At 55.7% G+C, this 20,268-nt stretch overlaps 1 protein-coding gene across 1 annotated transcript in view; it reads left to right on the top strand.

The window, feature by feature from the left end:
* Positions 1 to 7,241: 7,241 nt before the first annotated feature.
* MMD2 (monocyte to macrophage differentiation associated 2) overlaps positions 7,242 to 20,268 on the top strand; it is a 30,480-nt gene continuing 17,453 nt past the window's right edge. Inside the window, exon 1 of the mRNA XM_036241031.1 lies at positions 7,242 to 7,341. Coding sequence (XP_036096924.1) covers positions 7,295 to 7,341 — 47 coding nt within the window. The 5' untranslated portion in view covers positions 7,242 to 7,294. The remainder of the gene's footprint in view (positions 7,342 to 20,268) is intronic.

Here is a 20,268-nt window from a genome sequence, read left to right as displayed (position 1 = left end):
ATTTCTTGGTGGGAAGAGAATTGCCACAGATACCTGGATAACCCTATTAAAAGTGGTAACCTCTACACTTTCTCACATTCCCTATCCCTTTCCTTGCTTTCTATTTGTATATAGCACGTATCACCTTCCAGTAGACCATATACTATCTCCTCCCAACTGGAACATAAGCTCCAGGAGGGGGAGTGTCTGTGTTCATTCTGTTCCCATTACCTAGAATAATGAGAACTTGATGTGTGAAGAACTGAACTCTGAGCCTCCCTTCTTGGTGGCCAGAATGGGCTGGAGCTGAGGGCTTCTGCCCACTCGGTTTTTGTTTTACTGCTTTATTCTCTGGGTTTTCCTGGGGACCACAGACAAGTGTTGTTGGAGAGCATGCTGGGTTTGTGCCAGAGAGCTTGGCGCGTGTGTGACTCAGGAATGCACCCTTGCTTCCCAGCTCACCTCGAGGACTGCGTGAGCTCACTCACATTCCTGATGGTGAGTGGTGGGGAAGAATGCTCAGGACCCTCTGTCATCACTTCAGAACTCCTCCAGGTGACTGGCCTGATGCCAATCCCAGCGAGAGCGTCCCTTCCTCCTAACGTTAGAGCAGAGCCGTCATTGGCAGGACATTCCTCAGGTGTCCTTACGTGCAACCTAAGCACATAGGAGCAGCACCCCTACGGGCAGACTCCTCAGTAAACTGGAGGGCATGGAGGAGGGACCTAGGACTGGGGCGAAGGGGTGGCGGAGTGCACGCTGTGCGAGGTGAGGCAGCAGGAGAGAGGTCGGGACATGGCCAATACGGAAATCAGGAGGGCACATCGCAGTTCACATCCTGACTCAGATTCTCACAAGGTCTGTGTCCTGAGGTAAGTCATCTAACCTCTCTGAGCATCAGTTTCCTTGGTAATGACAAAGGTTAAAATAACTGACCTCATGAGAACGCCATGCAGGTAGAATGGGTGGGAGGAAGCATTTCTAGAACAGTGGGGCGAGAATCTCCGAAAACCATTCCTCCTTTTCGCTTAACGACGTGCCCTGGGCACATTCCCAGGCCTCTTCGGGGGCAGATTCTCTTCTACCAGTTGCACAGGGTTCCACTGTATTGCTCTCCTACCATAAAAGCAAAAAGAGAACACTGACAAACATGATCCAAATCAACTTTTTTAGAACTCTGGAAATTAACTAAAGGCTTGCAACAATCTGAGAAGTATTTTCCAAGCAAAACAGCTAAATTGCAATAAACACAGTGAGCCTTGTGGCATTTTATTTTATTTTAATTGATTTTTTTTTTTTTTTTTTTAGAGAGAGAGGAATGGGAGAGATAGAAACATCGATGTGAGAGAGAAACATGGATCGGCTGCCTCCTGCACGCCCCACAATGGTGATGGAGCCTGCAACCCAGGCATGTGCCCTGTCGGGGAATCGAACTGGAACCTCTCAGTCTATGGAATGACGCTCAATCCACTGAGCCACAGCAGCTAGGCGAGCCTTGTGGCATTTTAATTTGCCCTAGTCCCTTCACTTTATTTGAGATCCCTGTTAGCCTTAAAAACCAGTAGCCTCGCAACTGTGATAGGTGTGAAAACAGCTGGCAGCCACTGGAAGGGGCATAATGGGCTTGGAGTTCCCCAACAGCCCCATCCCCAGAGCACGGTCACTATTTAACTTGTCTGGCAGTTTGCTAAAAAACTCCATTCTCAAATGCGTCTTTCGCTGGCCAGGTGGTTCAGCGGGTTGGAGTGACTCAGGGGGCAGAGGAAGGGGCAGCTCCGTAGTGAGAGAAGAGAGCGCTTCCGGTGGGGCTGGGGAGAGGGCAGGCCTGGGGAGCTGGAGGTGGGCTAGCCAGAAGCAGGATGTCCCCGTGACAGGTGGTGCATCTGGCTTTCTCCGCTTGGTCCTCAGTAGGGAGCAGGTCGACAATGAGGGGAGCTGCCGGGTATTGATCAAGTCCTGACCTTTGGGGCGGACGGCTACAGGGCCGGTTGCTGCAGGTGGCAGGTTCTGTCCTGATACGTGGACCGGCCACGTGTGTTTGTCTGTTCCATCTCCACGCCCTCAGCGAATGGTGCGGGTCCTGCTTCCAAAAGGTAGTTAGAAACCAGTCATTTCCGCCTCTCCACTCCCATAGGTGTCCGGGGCACCCTCCCCTCTAACCTGGGGGTGAGGAAAGGCTCCCACATTGCCACCCTTGGCCTGTCTCCACTTCTTGGAAGCATCGCTCGGAGGAACCCTAACAGGCGATGGGCTGTGGCCACTCTCCGCACCCCCCTCCCAGTAAAACCCAGCTGTTCTGTGCAGCCTTTGCTCACCTCTTCTGTCTCACCTGGACCGCCTCGCTCCAGCTCCATGGTTCTTCCAAGCTCTCTCTCCCACCTGAAAGACTTTCCCTTTGCGTAGCATCCGCCCCATTCCCACGTCCCACGGTTCAGGTGTGGGTGTAAATTAGAAAACCCGCCCTCCCTGTCCGCCTCCTCCATCCCCGGCCTTATCAGAGTCAACTCCGGGGATTGGCACTTTTTAAAAATGTGTAATCATTCTACTTCCGGCCACAAGAGGGCAGCAGGGCCTAGTACATTGGACTCCAGGGGACCCTCCGAGTGGATCTTGGCTTTGGCTCCTATCTTGGGGGAGACCCGGATCAGGGGTGTCCGGTAACCAGAAGTGGGTAAGGGGGGCACCTAGGCAGGGGGTGGGGACAAAGGGCTGGCATGTTAGAGGGGCCCCAGGAGAGAAGGACTGAACATCAGAGCCCATGGAGGAGGATTACGCCAACTTTGTTCTTTTTTTGGGACTGTTACATTTTAACTTCACAATTTTAGAGCTAAAACACCTTCACTTTAGAAATAAAAAACACGAGGCCCAGACAGTGTGACTTGTTTGAGCTAACACAACTGTCCGAGGCTGGACTAGGCCCCGGCCCCGGGCTCCGCGTCCCCTCCCCAATGCCCCTTGGGTCTGGGACACTTCAGGGTCAGCTGCTCCGAAGTCATCCACGTGGAGAACAGCACAGCTTACCAGCGCCTGTCTAATACCCCGGACATTTGGTCTTTCTTATATGTGTGGAGCAGAAACGGAAGCTTTCGTGTCTACTTACCGCATCACACCAGTTTGCGAATATTTGAACATGATATTTTGTCTCTGCCTTGGGTGAAATTTTAATACAGACCTGGGGGAGTCTCCCAATGTGGGGAGGTCCCCTCACCCTCTAGCGGGTACGTGGTCTTCTTCCGCCGACTCGGGGTCTACCTGCCTGTTTTTTCTTTTGCTCCTGTTTAGTTTTCATCCAAGTCCGCAAGTCGATGCGAGCCTGGCTTTGAATCCAGCTTCCTCCTCTAAGGCCTCTCCAGCCCCCGCGTCCTCTAGAAAATGAGACTGTTTTGACGTGAACGGTGTCCTTGGACACTTAGCGAATGCAGGTGTGACAGGGGCCTCTCCTGCGGGCTTGGACAGTAACCCCCAGGCTGACGTGGGATGTCTCAAAGATCAAAACCTAAGCCCCAGGACCGGGCCGCACGCACCTCCTCACCCAGCGTGCTCCCTGCTCTGTCTCTGCTGCTTTGGGAGTTCGGGGTTTGGATTCCTGGCTGTCAGGAGGGGCGCTGAGGGGAGAAGGGCCTTGCTCAGATGGACGGACGGACGAGGTGGGAGGCTGGGAAGAGAGTGAAGGGGCCTTGGGAAGAGGCTGCCACGCAGTAAGGTCTTAATCAGAGGACGCTCTGGTCAGGAATGAAAGGTGTCCCCCCAGGCTGTCAGCCCTCAGGGGCACCTCGCCCCCCCCACACCCCTTTCCTGCAGTAGAACCAGTGACAGATGGGTGGGGTGTAAAGGCCCAACTCACTTACCCTTGGGGAAACCTCTGAAGGGTCTCCCCAGCTTCAGAACTGCCCTGGGGACCTGCTGAGGCCACTGTCACCAGAACCCAGCAGCCCAGCCCCTCCCGATGCCCTTCCTGCCTCCCCCACCCCCATCCCTGCTGTGACCCTGAGAGCAGCCCCTTAATAAATCTTTTCATCTAAGCTCATCGCAGAGCCTGCTTCCTGGGAACCCAGCCCGTGAGCAGCGACAAGCTTGGTCCTGGGAAGCGCTCCTTCCTTCCTGGGAAGCCCCGAAGTTGGCCCAGGAGGGCGGAGCCCGGAAGGAGGGAGAGCCCCCTGGCTTCCTGGCTGGGCAGAGACTGGGCAAGGCTGTTCCGTCAGGCCCAGGGCCCCGCACTCAGCAGGCTGAACGACGGAGGAAGGATTGGAGCCCAGCTCTCGGTGACGACAGAGGACAGAGGAGCCCAGACGGGCTAACTCTCCAGCAGTTACATATACACACACATAAAATAGAATCTGGAATATATGTGTCATAAAATCTGACATATATATACACACCAACTATTTTTAACAGATAGATATACCGCACACATATTATATAGGCAGGACATAGTATAGATGACAGATACAGATATTAGTTGAAGGGACAGGAGCAGATAGAACAGGGAGGGAATCTTGAAAGACGGTGACATTTGCAGTCAGTGGCTCTTGCCTGCGGGCACTCCCTAAATCCCACAGCCTCTCTGGTTAGGAGTGTCAGGGGTCAAAGTTAGGGGCTGACCAGAGCCAGAACGTTCTCCGGGGATGGTTCTGGAGGGGAGGAGCCGCAGAAGGCACTACCTGCTAGATCGAACACATTCCTCGTGGGCAGGCAGGAGCTGCGGGTCCTCTCCGGAGGGGGGCACGGTCACCTCTTCCCGGGAGTGGTGGACAGACTTCAGCGACAAGGCTGAGCAAAGCGGAGACCACAGAGCTGGCAGGGGGTGGGCCTGCACCAAAGGGAGCCGTCCTCAGGGGCCACCCACGAGGGCGAGGGGGTGAGCGGGGAGCAGAGGTGGACTTCTGACCTTGGGGCAGACCTGGGCCCCCGTGAAGGCCCCTGTGGGAGCCTGAGGCTTGTCCCCTGCTGCCCCTGGTGCCCACCCTGTCTCCTGGGCCCACACACAGCCCAACCCTGGCTCCCTGTGGCTGGAGTCAGGCCCTTGGTTGCCATAACAACTGGATGAGGCAGTAAAAATAGCAACTGATTTCTTACTCAACTTCTTTTGCTCTTGGAGAAAAAGAAAATCTATTTCTAGGCTTGTGTTTCCTTTCAGGGGTCTCCTCTGGGGCCCTGCTGAGCCCACTGCCACAGTGACTGCAGGCAAGCCAGGAGCCCAGGCCCAAACTGGGCTCCCTCAGCCTCTGGGTGCTGTGGTCTCCTGGGGACACCCTGGGAGGGAGGGTCACTGGCGGTCAGGCCTCCAGGGGCTGTCACCTTTGCAAAGCCAGCAGGGACCTTTCTGGGAATTGAGGTTGAGGACTGAGGACACAATGTGGCTGGCACTTGGGGACGGGGTCAGATCAACTGCGACGAAGGTCAGGGGCCCTTACCTGCTTCAGTTTGACTTCTCCTGGGGGTCTGAGAAATCCTCTAGCTGTAGCCACGGGCTCAGAGCAGGAGAGCTGGGCGCCAGGGCAGGTCGGAGGGGGGGGGGTCCCCTGGTCCCTCTCAGCCTCGCTTCCCTCCTCCGGATGAGGGGACAGGGGGCGCTGGTCACTGCAATCATGAACCCCACGGTTCTTCACCATGACTCCCAGTGAGAAACAGGCTCCATCCCAACCAGGCCACAAAGGTCTACCGTTTCCTGACAGTGACTCCGCCATCTTGTGCAGTGCTGTCCCACAGAACTTCCTGCGACCTTGGACACAGTCCCACGTGGCAGCCACTGGCCACGCGTGGCTGCCAAGCACTTGAACTGTGGCTCGTGGGCCCCAGGAACTGCTCTGTACATTATATCTCATTTTACTTCATGTAGAAGTCACCAGGCTGGTGGCTGTCATATTGAGTCACAGCACCAGCAGGTTGGGGGGAGGGGGGATTTGAAACCACTGCTCCAAGCTCCCAGGGACCCTCCAAGCTCAGCCCTGCAGCCCCTCCTCATGGGGGGGGGGCATCCTGCCCTGCAGACCCTGGGCCTTCCCCCCATGCCAGCCTTGACCTCAGGCTCGCCTAGCCTCCCTGCTGCTCCTCCTCTGGTCTCTTCTCACTCCCCGCCCCACACACACACTCGCCCAAGTGGCGTCCCACCCACAGGGTCAGGGGTCATCCCTGACTCCTCTGTCTCCTTCATCCCCCACTTCTAATCCATCAACAGGGTCTGGTGGATTTTACCTGTGAACGTCCCTGGACCCCTTCTCTGGTCCCCACGTCTGGCCCTCCCTCCCCCAGCGACATGCCCTCCCCCCACCAGCCCTGCTGTGGTCTGACTGCATGGCCAGCAGCCCTACTGGTGCTCTCCAGTAACAGCTGTGTGTCCACGGTGCCCACGTTTGGCTGCAGAGATGAACTAGAGGGAGTCTCTGCCTTTTTTCTTCATCTCGTTCCAGCACCTTGGGCAGAGGGCGAGTAGGGTGATTTTCTGAGTGCCAGCAGGGTCTCAGTGCATTGCTATGAAAAGTAGCAGGGAGCTGGGCCTTGGGAACAGGCCAGGGGAGGGCAGGGGAGGAGGGTGAGGGGTGAGATGAGAAGGAGGAGCTTCAATTCTGGGATCTGTCCTAAGCTGAAGACTGTCCTGCCTCCAGCAGCCCCCAGGGATGGCACCCTTTCCAGTAGGTGGCTTCCTTTAGCCAGAATCCTGGCCAAGACCTCCTAAAGGGGGGCTGGATTTCATAGAGGACGCTGAGGGCGTGGGCAGATCCTGGGTACCCCGGGTTCTGGCAACCAAATGTGTATCTGTGTCTCTGGGTCTTGCGGGTCCCCAGAGTCACAACCTCATGGTGGGGGGTCTCCAGAGACTATAGCCATTGGGGCGGATCCTTTGGGGTCGTGTCCCCCCTCGAAGAGACCGGCGCTGGCGGCGGGGAAGGGCGAGCCACAAGTCCACTCGGGACCAGCCACGCGGGGCGAGAGCGGGTGCGCGGGCGGTGTCCGCTGCCTTCCAGCCGGGCCCTCCTCGATTTAAAATCTGCGATGGGGGGCGGGGAGGAGGTGGCGACACGGGGACAGAAAGCAGGGGTTGCATTCAGGACGCCCCGCGGTCCCCCACACCGCTCCCCGTACCCCCGGCTGGAGCTGGAGGGTCCGCCCCGCACCGGGAGGGCGCCGGCCGCGGGGACTAAGGCGATTGGCCCGCGCCCCCCGCCCCGCCCGCCGCCATCTGGTCGGGATTTGCGTCGGCGGCTCCCGGCACCTCGCTCGCTCGCCCCGCGCCCGCCGCCCCGCCCGCGCCGCCTACCTGCTGCGCCCGAAGTTCGCGTCCGGGCCGGGGCTGCGCGCCCATGGAACCGCCGCGATGCTCGGGCCCCGGCTCCTGGATTTCCAGAAGACCAAGTACGCCAGGTGAGCGGGCGGGGGCGCGCCCGGGGCTGCCCCGCCTGGAGCGTCCCGTGGGTCCCCGACCCTACCCCGCTGCCCCCGCCTGGAGCGTCCGGTCGTCCCGGACCCTAGCCCGCTGCCCTCGCCGGGACCCTACCCCGCTGCCCCCGCCGGGACCCTATCCCGCTGCCCCGCCTGGAGCGTCCGGTCGTCCCCGACCCTACCCCGCTGCCCCCGCCCTCTCGGTCCCGGACCCTACCCCGCTGCCCCCGCCGGGACCCTATCCCGCTGCCCCGCCTGGAGCGTCCGGTCGTCCCGGACCCTAGCCCGCTGCCCTCGCCGGGACCCTACCCCGCTGCCCCGCCTGGAGCGTCCGGTCGGTCCCCGACCCTACCCCGCTGCCCCCGCCTGGAGCGTCCCTGTCGGTCCCTGACCCTACCCCGCTGCCCCCGCCTGGAGCGTCCAGTCTGTCCCCGACCCTAGCCCGCTGCCCCCGCCTGGAGCGTCCCTGTCGGTCCCGGACCCTACCCCGCTGCCCCCGCCTGGAGTGTCCCGGTCGGTCCCCCCTCGCCCCCCGCTGCCCCCGCCTGGAGTGTCCGGTCGGCCCGGACCCTACCCCGCCGGGGCCAGAAACCAGACCCGCGGTCTTTGCCCGTCTCCGCGCCCAGCTTTGCGCCCCGGACCCGGAGAGCGCGGGTTCCCAGCGCCCCGCTCTTAGCGGGGTGACCTGAGGCGAGTCGCTTCTCTGAACCTCCATTAACAGGTGTGCAAAACGGGGACAGTGAGAGTGCCCCCCCCCCGCGGTGCCCGGAGGGTTAGGTGAGATGATCCCGGGAAAGCGCTTTGCACCGCCCCGGAGCAGTGACCGCTCATTGCCCACCCGGCGTTTCTCTTAGAGATGAAAAGCCTTGGCCGTCCCTCCCGCCGCCACCACCCCTGTCCCCGCCGCCACCACCCCTGTCCCCCGTTGTACCACTCCTGGCCCCTCTCGTAGCAAGCGGGAAGAATGGGTAGGAGCTCTTTTCAAGTGGGGAAACTGAGGCCCAGGACCCAGGAAGAGCCGTCTGTCCGTGATGGCCTTTTCACAGGTTGAGGTCTAGGTCCCCTGAGGCTCACTTTCTTCTCCTTTAAAAAAATTTTTTTTTGGTACGTGCCCCCAGCAGGAATGAACCCCGGTCTCTCTGGTCTGCAGGCTGATGCTCCAGCCACTGAGCCAAACCGGCCCAGCTCACTTGCTTTTCCTTAATAACGTTGATGACGATGTTGACGGGTCCTCCTAGGGGATTGCCGATCCGAAGGCACGCTCCTGTCACACTGATTGCTAATCAAGGGGCATCGGGGTGGGGGCACAATGATTGAGAGTTTGGGTGGGCGGGCTTACCGGAAAGCTGGTGTCAAAGCCGTCCCTGAAGATGCCCCTCAGCGCTAGGGGTCTCGGAGCACACGTGTCCTGGGAGCGCAGCCAGGGCCTCTCCTTCCTGGGCAGCAGGTTCTTGGAGGGGGCACCAGCCTGCCCTGCCCTCTCGCCTGCTACCCTGGCCCTCAGACCACCGCCTCTGTGGGCAAAGCGGCAGGAGGTGAATTTGAGCCAAGCTGGTATCATTCTGATACCCACGTCCGTGTGGCTGGGTGCTGAGGGGCCTGGTGCCCTAAAGTTTCTGAGTCTGACATGGGGGGAGGGAAGGTAGGAGGCAGGGCTGGTCCTGCCCCTCAGGCTGACTTTCTGTTTCTTGGGGCAGAGGAGGTGTGTTCTGAGTGTCTGCTTCATAAAGTCGGGGAGTGCCTTGGGGAGTGCCTTGGGGAGAGGGGCCACACCGAGGAAGGGCATGAAGATGAGTTTCTGGGCTTTTCTCTTGGTCAGAAGGTGGGAGGGACTGGCGGTGCAAATCCCCAGGGTCCACTAAGGAGCAGACACTTGGACTTGCACATTTCTCAAGGGTCCTGGGTGCTGTTGTGAGATGGGAGTTGGTGGAGTGTTTCCCGGAAGGGGAAGGGGAAGCCCAGGGCTGGAGGCTACAGGTGGGACAGGTGGGATGGAGCTTTGAAACCTCTGCCAGGGGCCTTCGCACCTTGCACCTGCTGTGTGATCTTGGGTAGGTGTCTCAGCCTCCCTGGACATTAGCTGGTTGATCTGCAAAGACAGGAGGGTTGCTCTAAATGACCTCTAGATGTGGACACAGGTGCTGCCCCCTCTGTGACTGGAATAGAGCCCTCCAGCTGGGCTGGGCTGCACCTTGAGCTCATTCTTTCATGCTTGGCTGTGCAGCCTTTTGGGTGATGAGTCCAGTGAGGCGGTGGAATGCTTGATGGGAACCATTTCCATTCCCTTCCTTATCACGGAGCTCTTACTACTGTGCACAAATTAGGTCCCTAATAAAGGCTTGTGATTACATGGCTTTTTGTTGTTGGTAATTCTCACCTGGGGATATTTTCCATTGATTCTTAGATAGAGTGGAAGGGAGGGAGGGAAAGGGAGCGAGAGAAATATTGATGTGAGAGAGACACATCAATTCGTTGCCTCCCACATGACCCTGACCAGGGGCCAGGAATTGAATTTGCATCCCAGGTACATGCCTTTGACTGGGAATTAAACTCATGACCTTTGGTCTGTGGGCCGATGCTCTAAATCTGTCCAATAGAATATCATACGAGCCGCAGATGTCGGTTTTTTCTAGTAGCCATTCAGGTTAATGTGTGGCTACTTTTCTATTTTTTTAAAAAAATTTTGTATCTATTTATTGACTTTAGATAGAGAGAATGAGAGAGAGAGAGAGAGAGAGAGAGAGAGAGAGAGAGAGAGAAACATTGGCCTGTTCCACTCATTGACACATCCCTTGGTTGACGCTTGTATGGGCCCTGTCTGGGGATCAAACCCACAATCTTGGTGTATCCAGATGAGGCTCTAACCAACTGAGCTACCCAGCCAGGGCTAATGTGCAGCTACTTTATTATTTCACTGTTATAGAAAGGTAAAAAGAAACAGACAAAATTAATTTAAAAATATATTTTAGTTAACCCTTTATATCCAGTGTTGTCATTTCAACATGTAACAAATATAAACAAATTATTCATGAGCTAGTTTACATTTCTTCTTCTTCTTCTTCTTCTTCTTCTTTTACTGCAAGTCTTCAAAATCTAGTGTGTATTTTGCACTTACAGCTCACCTCGGTTTGGACTAGCTATATCTCAGGTGCTCAGTAACCACATGTGGCCAGTGGCTGCCATACTAAACAGGACAGTGTCCTTCAGGGTGAGAGATGGGTGTTTGTTTCTGTCCATTCTGGCTGCTGAAACAAAGTTCCACAGACTAAGTGGCTTTTAAACAACAGAAAATTATTTCTTACACATCTGGAGGCTGGCAGTCTGAGGCCAGGGCGCCAGCACGTTTGGTCCTGTTGAGGGCCGTCTTCAGGGTTACAGGCTGCTGACTTGTATCCTCACGTGGTGGAAAGAGAAGGGGCTAGCGCTCTCGTCTCTTCCTATAAGGACACTAATCCCATTCATGGGGCCTCCACCCTCATGACCTAATTATGTCTAAAAGGTCCCATCTCCTAATACCATCATATTAGATTTCACTATATGACAACATATGGATTTTGGGGAGAGGAAGACACAAACATTCAGTCCTTAGTGTTACTAGTTAAATGCTGTGTCACATTGAAGAAGATGCTTTCCCTCTCTGAGCCTCAGTTTCTCAGTGGATGGTTCCACCAGCTGACCTTTAAGGTTCTGACCTAGAGTCCTTGAATGATTTATGTGCATCAAGAGACATACTTATCATAAAGCTATAGGAATGAAAGGCAGTGTAATGTTGGTGCAGAACTAAGCAAACTGACCAATGGAACCGGATAGAGAGACCAGAAACAGCTTCATGCATAGAGAGACACTGACTTTGGCAAAGGTGACATTGCTGACCAGTGGAGGCAAGGATGCTCTGTTGACTAAATGGTTCTGAGACAACTGGTTATTGAGATGGGAACAATGAAACCGGAGCCCTACCTCACACCATAGAGAAAAAGCACCCCTAACTGGACTAAAGCCTTAAAAGTAAAATAATAACTAAAAAACAACAGCTTGAAAATGTTTAGAAAACATGAAAGAATATATGTAGGACTTTGTGGCAGGTAAAGCTTACTGAAGGCACAAAAAGTATAAACCATCAAAGAAAAGATGGGTAAACCAAATTACATTAAAAATTAAAAATTTCTGTTCATCAAAAACTGCCTTGAAATAACTAGAAGAGTAGCCACACACATGAAGGACATATTTGCAACATATTTAGCCAGCAAGTATTTAAGATCCAGAATATATTAAGAACTACAATAAGAAAAAGACAACCCAATACAAAAGGTAAAGACAGTCATTTTGCAGAAGATAGAACATGAACAGTAGGCATGCTCTCACTGGTAATAAAGGAAATGCAAAATAAGGTCACCGAGAGAGACAGAGGAAGGGAGGGAGGGAGAGAGAGAGAGAAAGATTGAGTTATTGTTTCACTTATTTATGCATTCATTGTTTGACTCTTATATGTGTCCTGACTGGGGATCAAACCTGAAACCTTGGCGTATCAGGACAATGCTCTAACTCAGTGGTTCTCAACCTTCCGACTGCCGCGACCCTTTAATACAGCTCCTCATGTTGCGGTGACCCCCAGCCATAAAATTATTTTCGCTGCTACTTCATAACTGTAATGTTGCTACTGTTATGAATCGCCATCGGGAAATATGTGTTTTCTGCTGGTCTTAGGCGACCCCTGTGAAAGGGTCGTTCATCCCCCAAAGGGGTCGCGACCCCCAGGTGGAGAACCGCTGCTAACCAACTGACCTACCTGGCCAGGGCAAGGGACTATTCGTGTCATTCTCTTCTGGGCATCTACCCTGGAGAAACTGACATGTGCACCAGGTAAACGGACAGAGCGTCTCGGCGGCACGGCAGCATGGCTCACGGCAGGCACGTCGGGGAGACCCCCCAGGTGCCCGTCGTCGGTCGGGTGGCGTGTACTCACACGATGGTGCCGTATCCCGCAGCTTCAGCGAACTCCAGTTCCCACCAATGATGTGGAGACATCGCACAGAAGTGTGACTCCAATCATAAAACACTCAGAAACGGACACACCAACTGCATTGTTTAGGGATGCAGAGGAAGGTAGGCGAACAGCCAGGCGATGGTTATTGCAACTTCAGGTCAGTCTTTAACTCTAAGGGAGGGAGGGAAGAAGTCAAGGTTGGGAAGGATTCACAGGGTGCTCAGGATCCTGGCAACCTTCCCATTCTGGACTCGGAAAGAAAAACAAGCTGGATTCTAGGTGCCTGAGAAGATAGCAGCGTCTTGTTCCCCGGGCGAGACTTACTCACGTGGCCACACCTCACTGCAAGGGACACCTGTGCGTGCCCACTCCTGCCTCCTCCACGCCCAGCATAGCATCTGCGTAGGTACCAGTGTAAATCCGTTGAATGAATTCTGGCTGTGTGACTTTGGACAAGTGAATTAACCTCTAAAGACATGGGTCCCCTCTCTTGCTTAGCACAGTGTGACTTTAAACAGGGCTCATTGTAAAACAGCCTATGGTTATAAATGCAGCACATGCTCGTTGGAGAAAAGGATTATTTATTAATTATTATTTTTTGTTAATCCTCACCCGAGGATATTTTCCCATTGATTTTTAGATAGAGCAGAAGGGAGGGAGAGAGAGAGAGAACCATCAATGTGAGAGAGACATATTGATTCGTTGCCTCTCACAGACCCCAACTGGGGCTAGGGATCTAACCCGCAACTCAGGTGGGTGCCGGGAATTGAACCCATTACCCTTCGGTCCGCAGGCTGACGTTCTAGCTACTGAGTCAAGCTGGCAGAAAATGATTTTTTAAATCATGGGAAGTAGGTGCAAGAAACAGCCTTAACCCCGCCATCTCGAAATCATCCCTGTGACATGCTGGTCTACTTCTTTCCAGTCTTTTTTTATTTTTTTATCCTCACCCGAGGACATTTTTCCATTTTTTTGTTCAGATAGAGTGGGAGGGAGAGAGAGGAAGAAAGAGAGAGAGAGAGAAACATTGACGTGAAAGGGACACATCGAGTGGCTGCCACCCACACGACCAACCAGGGCTGGGGACAAACTGCAACCGAGGCACGTGCCCTTAGCGGGAACCGAACCCGGGTCTCTCCGGACCGCAGGCCGATGCTCTAACCGCTGAGCCAAACCGGTCAGGGCTTCCTTCCAGTCTTGTCTGTGTCCCCCAGAGCTAGTGTCCACCCTGTTGCTGGACCTGTGACCTGCTGTAGCCCTCTCCCTTGTCTTTCAAGGCAGCCTACTTCTGCCCCGATCACTGTATCCTCATCGCTGTATCCTCATTTGATTATTCCTCATCTCGGACACTCAGGTTGTTTTCCAGTCTCCGCTTCCGTAAACCACGCCGCGGGGACATCTGTGCAGCGAAGCACCCGTGTTCAGCATTCTCTGTGTGGACACACACCTGGTCCACTGTCATTTCTGGGCATTGGCCGAGTCCCGTGGGTCACAAGGTCCCTGTGGTGCTCACTGAGCGCCCAGTGCGCGATGACGGGGTCAGGAGGCCCCCCTGGGAATGGCCCACAGTGCACGTCCTGCCGTGGGCTCGCAGTTGCTCCGAGGCCATGCGCGGGTTGGGTTCCGGCTTGTTCCACGTGGGCGGCGTCCTCGGGAAGTGGCAGAGCTCGGAGCTCGGGTTCCCGTGGCCGAGTGACTCGGTCACCACGCCTTGCTTTCGTCCTTGTAAACGAGGCTAATTTGAGTATGTTGATGTGCGAGGTGGCCTTGTTAGGCCTGTCAACTTAGGTCCCGTCCTACTACTTGATGTCTCATCCGAGCCACTTGGAGCGAGTCCTGCTCCAGCTGGGACCCTGAAATTCTGAAGGTCACGGCTTTCGTTCTCAAGGTTATTAAGGGAGGGTATACAGTTGGTGCTTCAAAGTGGTGGTTATTTGTGTCACAGTTGTTGTTACGTACAGTTTGTCTTTTTCCAGAGGGGATCGAGGCAGCCTGTAGAAAGCAGGTTTCTCAGGATGCACGGGGCTGCCGGAGACCTTCCGCCTTGACCAGGCTTCCTCTGACGTCAGCAGGTGTCTGCGCGGCGGGAGAAAGGGTGGTGGGGGGTGGGGTCCTGGGCTCGGCTGCCTTGCTGGGCTACTGTGGGCCAGGCCTGCACAGGGCTTCCCGGAGTCGGCGTCCGGGGGAGATGACTCCAGACTGCCGGCCAGGCCCCTTGTGAAGCCCTGTCCCCGCATCATCTCATCTCATCTGTAGCCGGCCTGTGAGTAGGGGCACTTTCGTCCCTGCTGGTTTGCCCCAGGTCCTAGAGCAAATGGCGGGATTCACTCCCGGGTTTGTCTGGACTTTGCTTTTCTGCCTCCCACACAACTTCGGGGATCCTAACAATCGTAGCTACCTATGGTTGCAGTTTGGATCCCTGGCGATAGGAATTCTGAGTCCTCCCGGCTGCCCACGCCCCTCAGGGACGGGCAGGCTCTGGGGACGCACCATCTGGGCCCCAGCCTCCCCGAACCATTCACTGGCAGGCCCGCCCCACGCATCCCTGGGGCCAGTGTCCCAGCGGAAGCCCACACACCATGTGTCTGAAGATCTAAAGCTGAAAATCAGGCTAATAATCTTTTCAACAAAATGGGCTCTGTCTTCCCTCTTGACTAATGTAATCCACAGTGACAACACTGAACACTGAAACGGTGGCGGTCATGGGATTGAAGACTGGCCGTGTCAAAGATGACTGAGCTTCGTCATTTGTCCAGGTGTTGGCATTCGCTGCTGTAGACATACGTAACATTAATTATTATGTACCTCATAGAGTTTATTGTTTCTCGACTTCAACGCAGCAACATCACTATGTTACTTCTTTTTATAAAGTTTTTAAAGATATTTTTAAAATTGATTTTATAGAGAGAGAGGAAGGGAGATAGAAATATCAATGTGAGGGAGAAACATTGATCGCCTGCCTCTTGCACGCCCCCTACTGGGGATTGAGTACACAACCTGGGCATGTGCCCTGACAGGGAATCGAACCAGGACCTCTCAGTCCATAGGGCGACACTCAATCCACTGAGCCACACCAGCTGGGCTCATTACGTTATTTCTTTTTATTTTAATTAATTAATTTATTTTTGTTGCAGATGTTTGTTCTTTTCCCCTATTGACACCCTCCTCCCGATTCTGCTCCCCATGATTATGTTATTTCTTTTAGAGATTTTCTCTTACATTTGGGTTAACAGTAATAAGCATAAAAGCTGTATTATCCAGAACTAGCACAAGCCGCTGATGGCTGTTTAAACTTAAATTTATCAAAATGAAATAAAATGTAAAAGCTTGTCCCTTGGCCACACTGGCCACATTGCAAGTGGTCAGTAGCCATAGAGGGCCAGTGGTGACTGTACGGGACAACACGGACACACAACATTTCCATCACTGCAGACATTTCTCTTGAAGAGCATTAGTCTCTGCCCAGCGGTGTGGCTCAGTGGACTGAGCGTCCTCCCGTGGACTGAGAGGTCCTAGTTTGATTCCTGGTCAGGGCACATGCCCAGGGCTTAATCCCCAGTAGGGGGCGTGCAGGAGGCGGCTGATTGATATTTCTCTCTCACATCAATGTTTCTATCTCTTCCTTCCTCTCTCTGTAAAAAATCAGCAAAAACATATTAAAAAAAGAGCGTTGCCCTGCGGTTTGGCTCAGCGGTTAGAGCGTCAGCCCGCAGACCCATGAGTCGCCGGTTTGATTCTGGCCGAGGGCATCTACCTCGGTTGCGATTCGTCCCTGGCCCTGGTTGGGGTCATGCGGGAGGCAGCCACTCGATGTGTCCCTTTCACGTTGATGTTCCTCTCTCTCCCTCCCTCCCACTCTATCTGAACAAAAATAGAAAAATGTTCTTGGGTGAGGATAAAAAAAAAAGAGCATTAGTTTAAAGAATTAAAAGGAAAAGTGTAATTAAAAAACCCCTATGAATGTAAATTAAAGTACAAGTAAAAAATGGGAAAAAAGTTGCTCGGCTGGTGAGGCTCAGTGGCTGAGCGTCGACCCTGCACCAAGAGGTCGCCCGTTCCATTGCCGTTCCATCCAGGTTGTGGGCTCGATCCCCAGTGGGGGGCCTGCAGGAGGCAGCCAATCGATGTTCTCTCTCATTGATGTTTCTATCTCTCTCTCCCTTTCCCTTCTTCTCTCCAAAAAAAAAAAAAAATCAATAAAGAAAAGAAAATTTTTAAGAAAAGGAAAAAAATTATTTTCATTCTAAAATATCCAAAAATTTCCAATAAGCCGCAGAAGCATGAAACTTTCAGTCAAAACGTATTTAAGTAAAGCTGAACCATTTAGCTTTCATTTGACTTTTCGCAAATGCGGTGGAATCTCAGTCCGTGGAAAGGGAAGCGCTCACACCCAGAGACCGGGGTGTGGCTGTCGGGCAGGCTCGGTCCACCCCACTCGCTCGCACGCAGGTCCCCGAGTCCCCGAGGCTGTTGACCTGAGGTGCCCCTCAGCTGCGCCGGGACGTGAGTGTGGGCAGGGGTCACCGTGGGGAGACTATGGCTCCTAAACAGCAGGGCACCTGATTCCTATGGAATCTCAGCTTCTGTGAATTGGGCTCCACGGGACCTGGGGCTGCGGCAGGCAGGAGCCGGTAGCTCTGCCCCCCCAGGGCTTCCTGATTCTGCGCCTCGGCGACAGGGCGGTGACCCATCCTCGCCCTCTCGGTCTAACTTCAGCCTCGTGTCCGCTGCCTCACAGCTCTGCTCTCCTGCAGTCTCCGTCCACCTCTGCCTCTGGCCGTCTCCATTGCGTGTCACTGTATTTTAGGTGCCCCGGGGCTGCCCCCCACGACCTGGAGGCAGTGGAGCGAGCAGTTGCGTCTTCTCCACGGTGCCTGGGAGTGGACGCCACGTGGCAGACACTTGAGCTTGGGAGTCGAGCTGCCCCGGGTGTGGCTCCTGGTGTCAGACTACCCGGGCTTTCCTCGGCCCCCCACACTGTGGCAGTGGGACCTTGGGCACGTTACATGGCCTCTCTGCCTTCATTCATCTTCTGGAAAATGGGAAATGATAGTAGTGCTAACCTCACCGGGTTGATTGAATCTCTGAGCCTCAGTTTCCTATTCTGGGAAATGGGCAGAATTAAGAGACTTCCGCAGATGCCTGGCGCAGGGCTCACAGTGAGTGCTCTGACGGTGTGTTGTCCACCCTGGCCCCTGTGGGGCGCCCTTGAGCCGCTTACACAGCTCTCGGGGCGCCAGGTCCTCCGTGGCTGCCTGAGGGATGGCCAGGTGCTTCCCGGAGTGCAGTGCGGGAAGAGGTCTGAATGAAGCAGAGGCCTCGCAGACCCCTGTGCTTGGGCTTCTGCCCAGAGAGGGACTCATCTTGGGGACCTGTCATCTCAGCAGCAGCGAGCTTGCTGCTCTTCTCTGCTGCGAACCTGAGTGACAGATGTGCAGGAGGGACAGGAAGTGGGTTCATCCGGAAGCCCCCTTCAGCAGCAGTGCAGAAACGCGCCTTCGGGTCCATCCAGATGCAGCCCACCCTTCCAGGTGTGTCCCAGGTGCCCGCACTGGTGCAGGTCCTGTCCCTCTGCTCACTGTCCCCCAGCCAGACAGCAAGCCATTTGGAGCAGGAATGGGCAGGGGGCTGTTCAAATCCTTGGGGTCCCCGGACTGGTCTGTTGGTTGGACACCCCCAGTTGGTTAGTTGGTCAGAACCGCCAGGCGCACACCTCCAGGGGGCGCCTTTCACGTGCAGCGTTACGTGCAGCACGGCCGTGCCAGGGTTCCTCGGCCTGGGCCCTTCCCACGCCTTGCTCAGTTTCCCCTTCCTGTTCCTGGCTCGCTCTCCTGGGATTTTGATTTCAATTCTGAGGCGGCCAGGGCCCAGGGGCAGTTTGCTCCCACTCTGTTTCCCAAGGACCGAGCCAAGATGCTGTCTGCCTGCCAGGAGCCATTCATGAATGGACACAGGGTACCCCAGGGCCCGGCCGGAGGGGGAGGCTCTGGGCGCCGGGGCCGCTCGGCCCTGCGCTGTCCTCACCACTGTGAGGCAGACGGACAGACCCCCCTTTGTCTTCTGAACAAATCTCTGTAAGTCCTCTGTTCTGGGGACTTAGGACTGCCACCACCAGGCACCGGCCCAGCCCGGAAGGAGTGGGCGCGGAAGCCTTCCCCGGCCGGGCTGGTCTAGCCCAGGAGGCCGGCTTCTCTGGGGGCTCCGGGACCCAGGCCAGAAGGACAGGGAGAAACTGCCGAAGCTCCGAGGCGGGGTCTGGCTGCTCAGGACAGAAGGGGAGGGAGCAGGAGCCGGGAGCACCTGGGGGCTCTCAGCCCAGGCTGAAGGGAGGCCCAGGTGGTGGGGACGGGCGTGGACAGGTGGGTCAGCACATTTGGTCCCGCCGGGGGCAGCAATGCAGCAGTGGACGTCCCGGAGGCCCAGGCGGGGGTTTGGAACGCACACCTTGCAAGCCCATGCAGACCTCCCCTGCAGGAGCCCGGGGCTGCCCCTTCTTTTGACCCTTTATCCCCGAGTCGCGCCCGGGAAAGCCGGCCTGTCCGGCACAGCTCGCAAACCCAACACACCCGTGCGACCAGCACCCAGGTCAAGACTCTCGGTGTTGCCCGTCCCCAGCTGCCCCTCCACTCCGCCTTTAGTCACTGCCCGCTCTCAGGGGCAGCCACTGTCCTGGCTTCAACCTCGAAGCCTCCTGTGGACAGTCGTGAAGTCTGACACACAGAGCAGGAGAGGGCCCACGGTCATCCAGTGTTACGTATGGACGCTGTCCGGCGTGCGGCCGCGTCCTCTCCTTCCCAGGCCGTCTGGTGTCAGCCCTGTCCACAGCTTACTTCCATTCCACCCTGCGGGGAAGCTGGGGACTTGCCAGGACTCTCTTGGGGACCGGCCCCTCCCCTCTCCGAACCCAGATAGGGCAGGTTTGAGAATGTCTGGTCTCAAACACTGATGTCAACAGATGTTCCTATTTAACATGTTTTGTTCTATTTGGTTTTCAAAAATGCTGCTAAAGGAGAAATGAGCATTGTTGCAAGTGAAATAACACAGAAAGAGAGAGAGAGAGAGAAAAAAAAAGAAATGCGAAGAAATGAATACCGGTCCCCGTTATCCCGGCCTCGCCTCTGGTGCCCCCTTTCCGCTGCCCTCCTTCCGAGCTTCCAAGCCAGCTGGGTGGCTGCACCAACCCACATCCCAGGAGCCCGTCGATCCCAGAAGTTCCGAAGGGTTTTGAAGGCTGGACTCTTCCAACTTGCTATCTCGAGTCGGAATGACTTCACCAGTGCTCCAAGAGGGTGGCTTACTCGCTTATGTCACGGTGCCCCCCCCCCCCCGGCTCTGCATTGGTCCTGGGATGACGAAGATGAGTCAGGGCCAGTGCCCCTGTGTGCAGTCCTCGGGCAGAGGCAACCCAGACACCCGTGCACACGTCACGTGATTTGGGCTCGGGGTCCCACAGGCACTCGTGGGAGGCCGTGGGGAGGAGCCACTGTCCCCGCACTCGGGTAGAGGAAGGAGGGTAGGAGCCCAAGCTTGTGCAGTGGCCTCGCGGGGAGAGGAGGCAGCTACGACCGGTCGGCGTGGGGGTGTGAGGCAGGGATCAGGAACGTTTTCAGGGGAGACCTTCCGACCTAGGTTCTGAGGGCTGAGTCGAAGTTCTCCAGCTGGGAGAGGGAAAGGGACGTTTAAGCAGAAGCGGCGCCGTGTGGGAGGCCCCACGTGCTGACTGTGGGCGAGGAAAAGTGCAGGGCTGAGTCAGGGCTTGGAACAGAGGAGGCGGGACCGCGGGGCACGGGACTCCCTCCCCACGCCGCGCCTTTTTGTGACCTCGGCACCGGCACTGTGCTCGGGGTCCTCCAGGGCTCTGCTGTGGCCTGTGAGACCTGGGAGTCTTGGTGTGGGCCTTCCAAGGTGGGAGGGGCTGACAAAGC

This window comes from Molossus molossus, unplaced genomic scaffold, assembly GCF_014108415.1.
Source record: "Molossus molossus isolate mMolMol1 unplaced genomic scaffold, mMolMol1.p scaffold_m16_p_4, whole genome shotgun sequence".
In the NCBI taxonomy this organism is placed as follows: Eukaryota; Metazoa; Chordata; class Mammalia; order Chiroptera; family Molossidae; genus Molossus; species Molossus molossus.
This window is presented reverse-complemented; position numbering and strand designations above follow the sequence as displayed.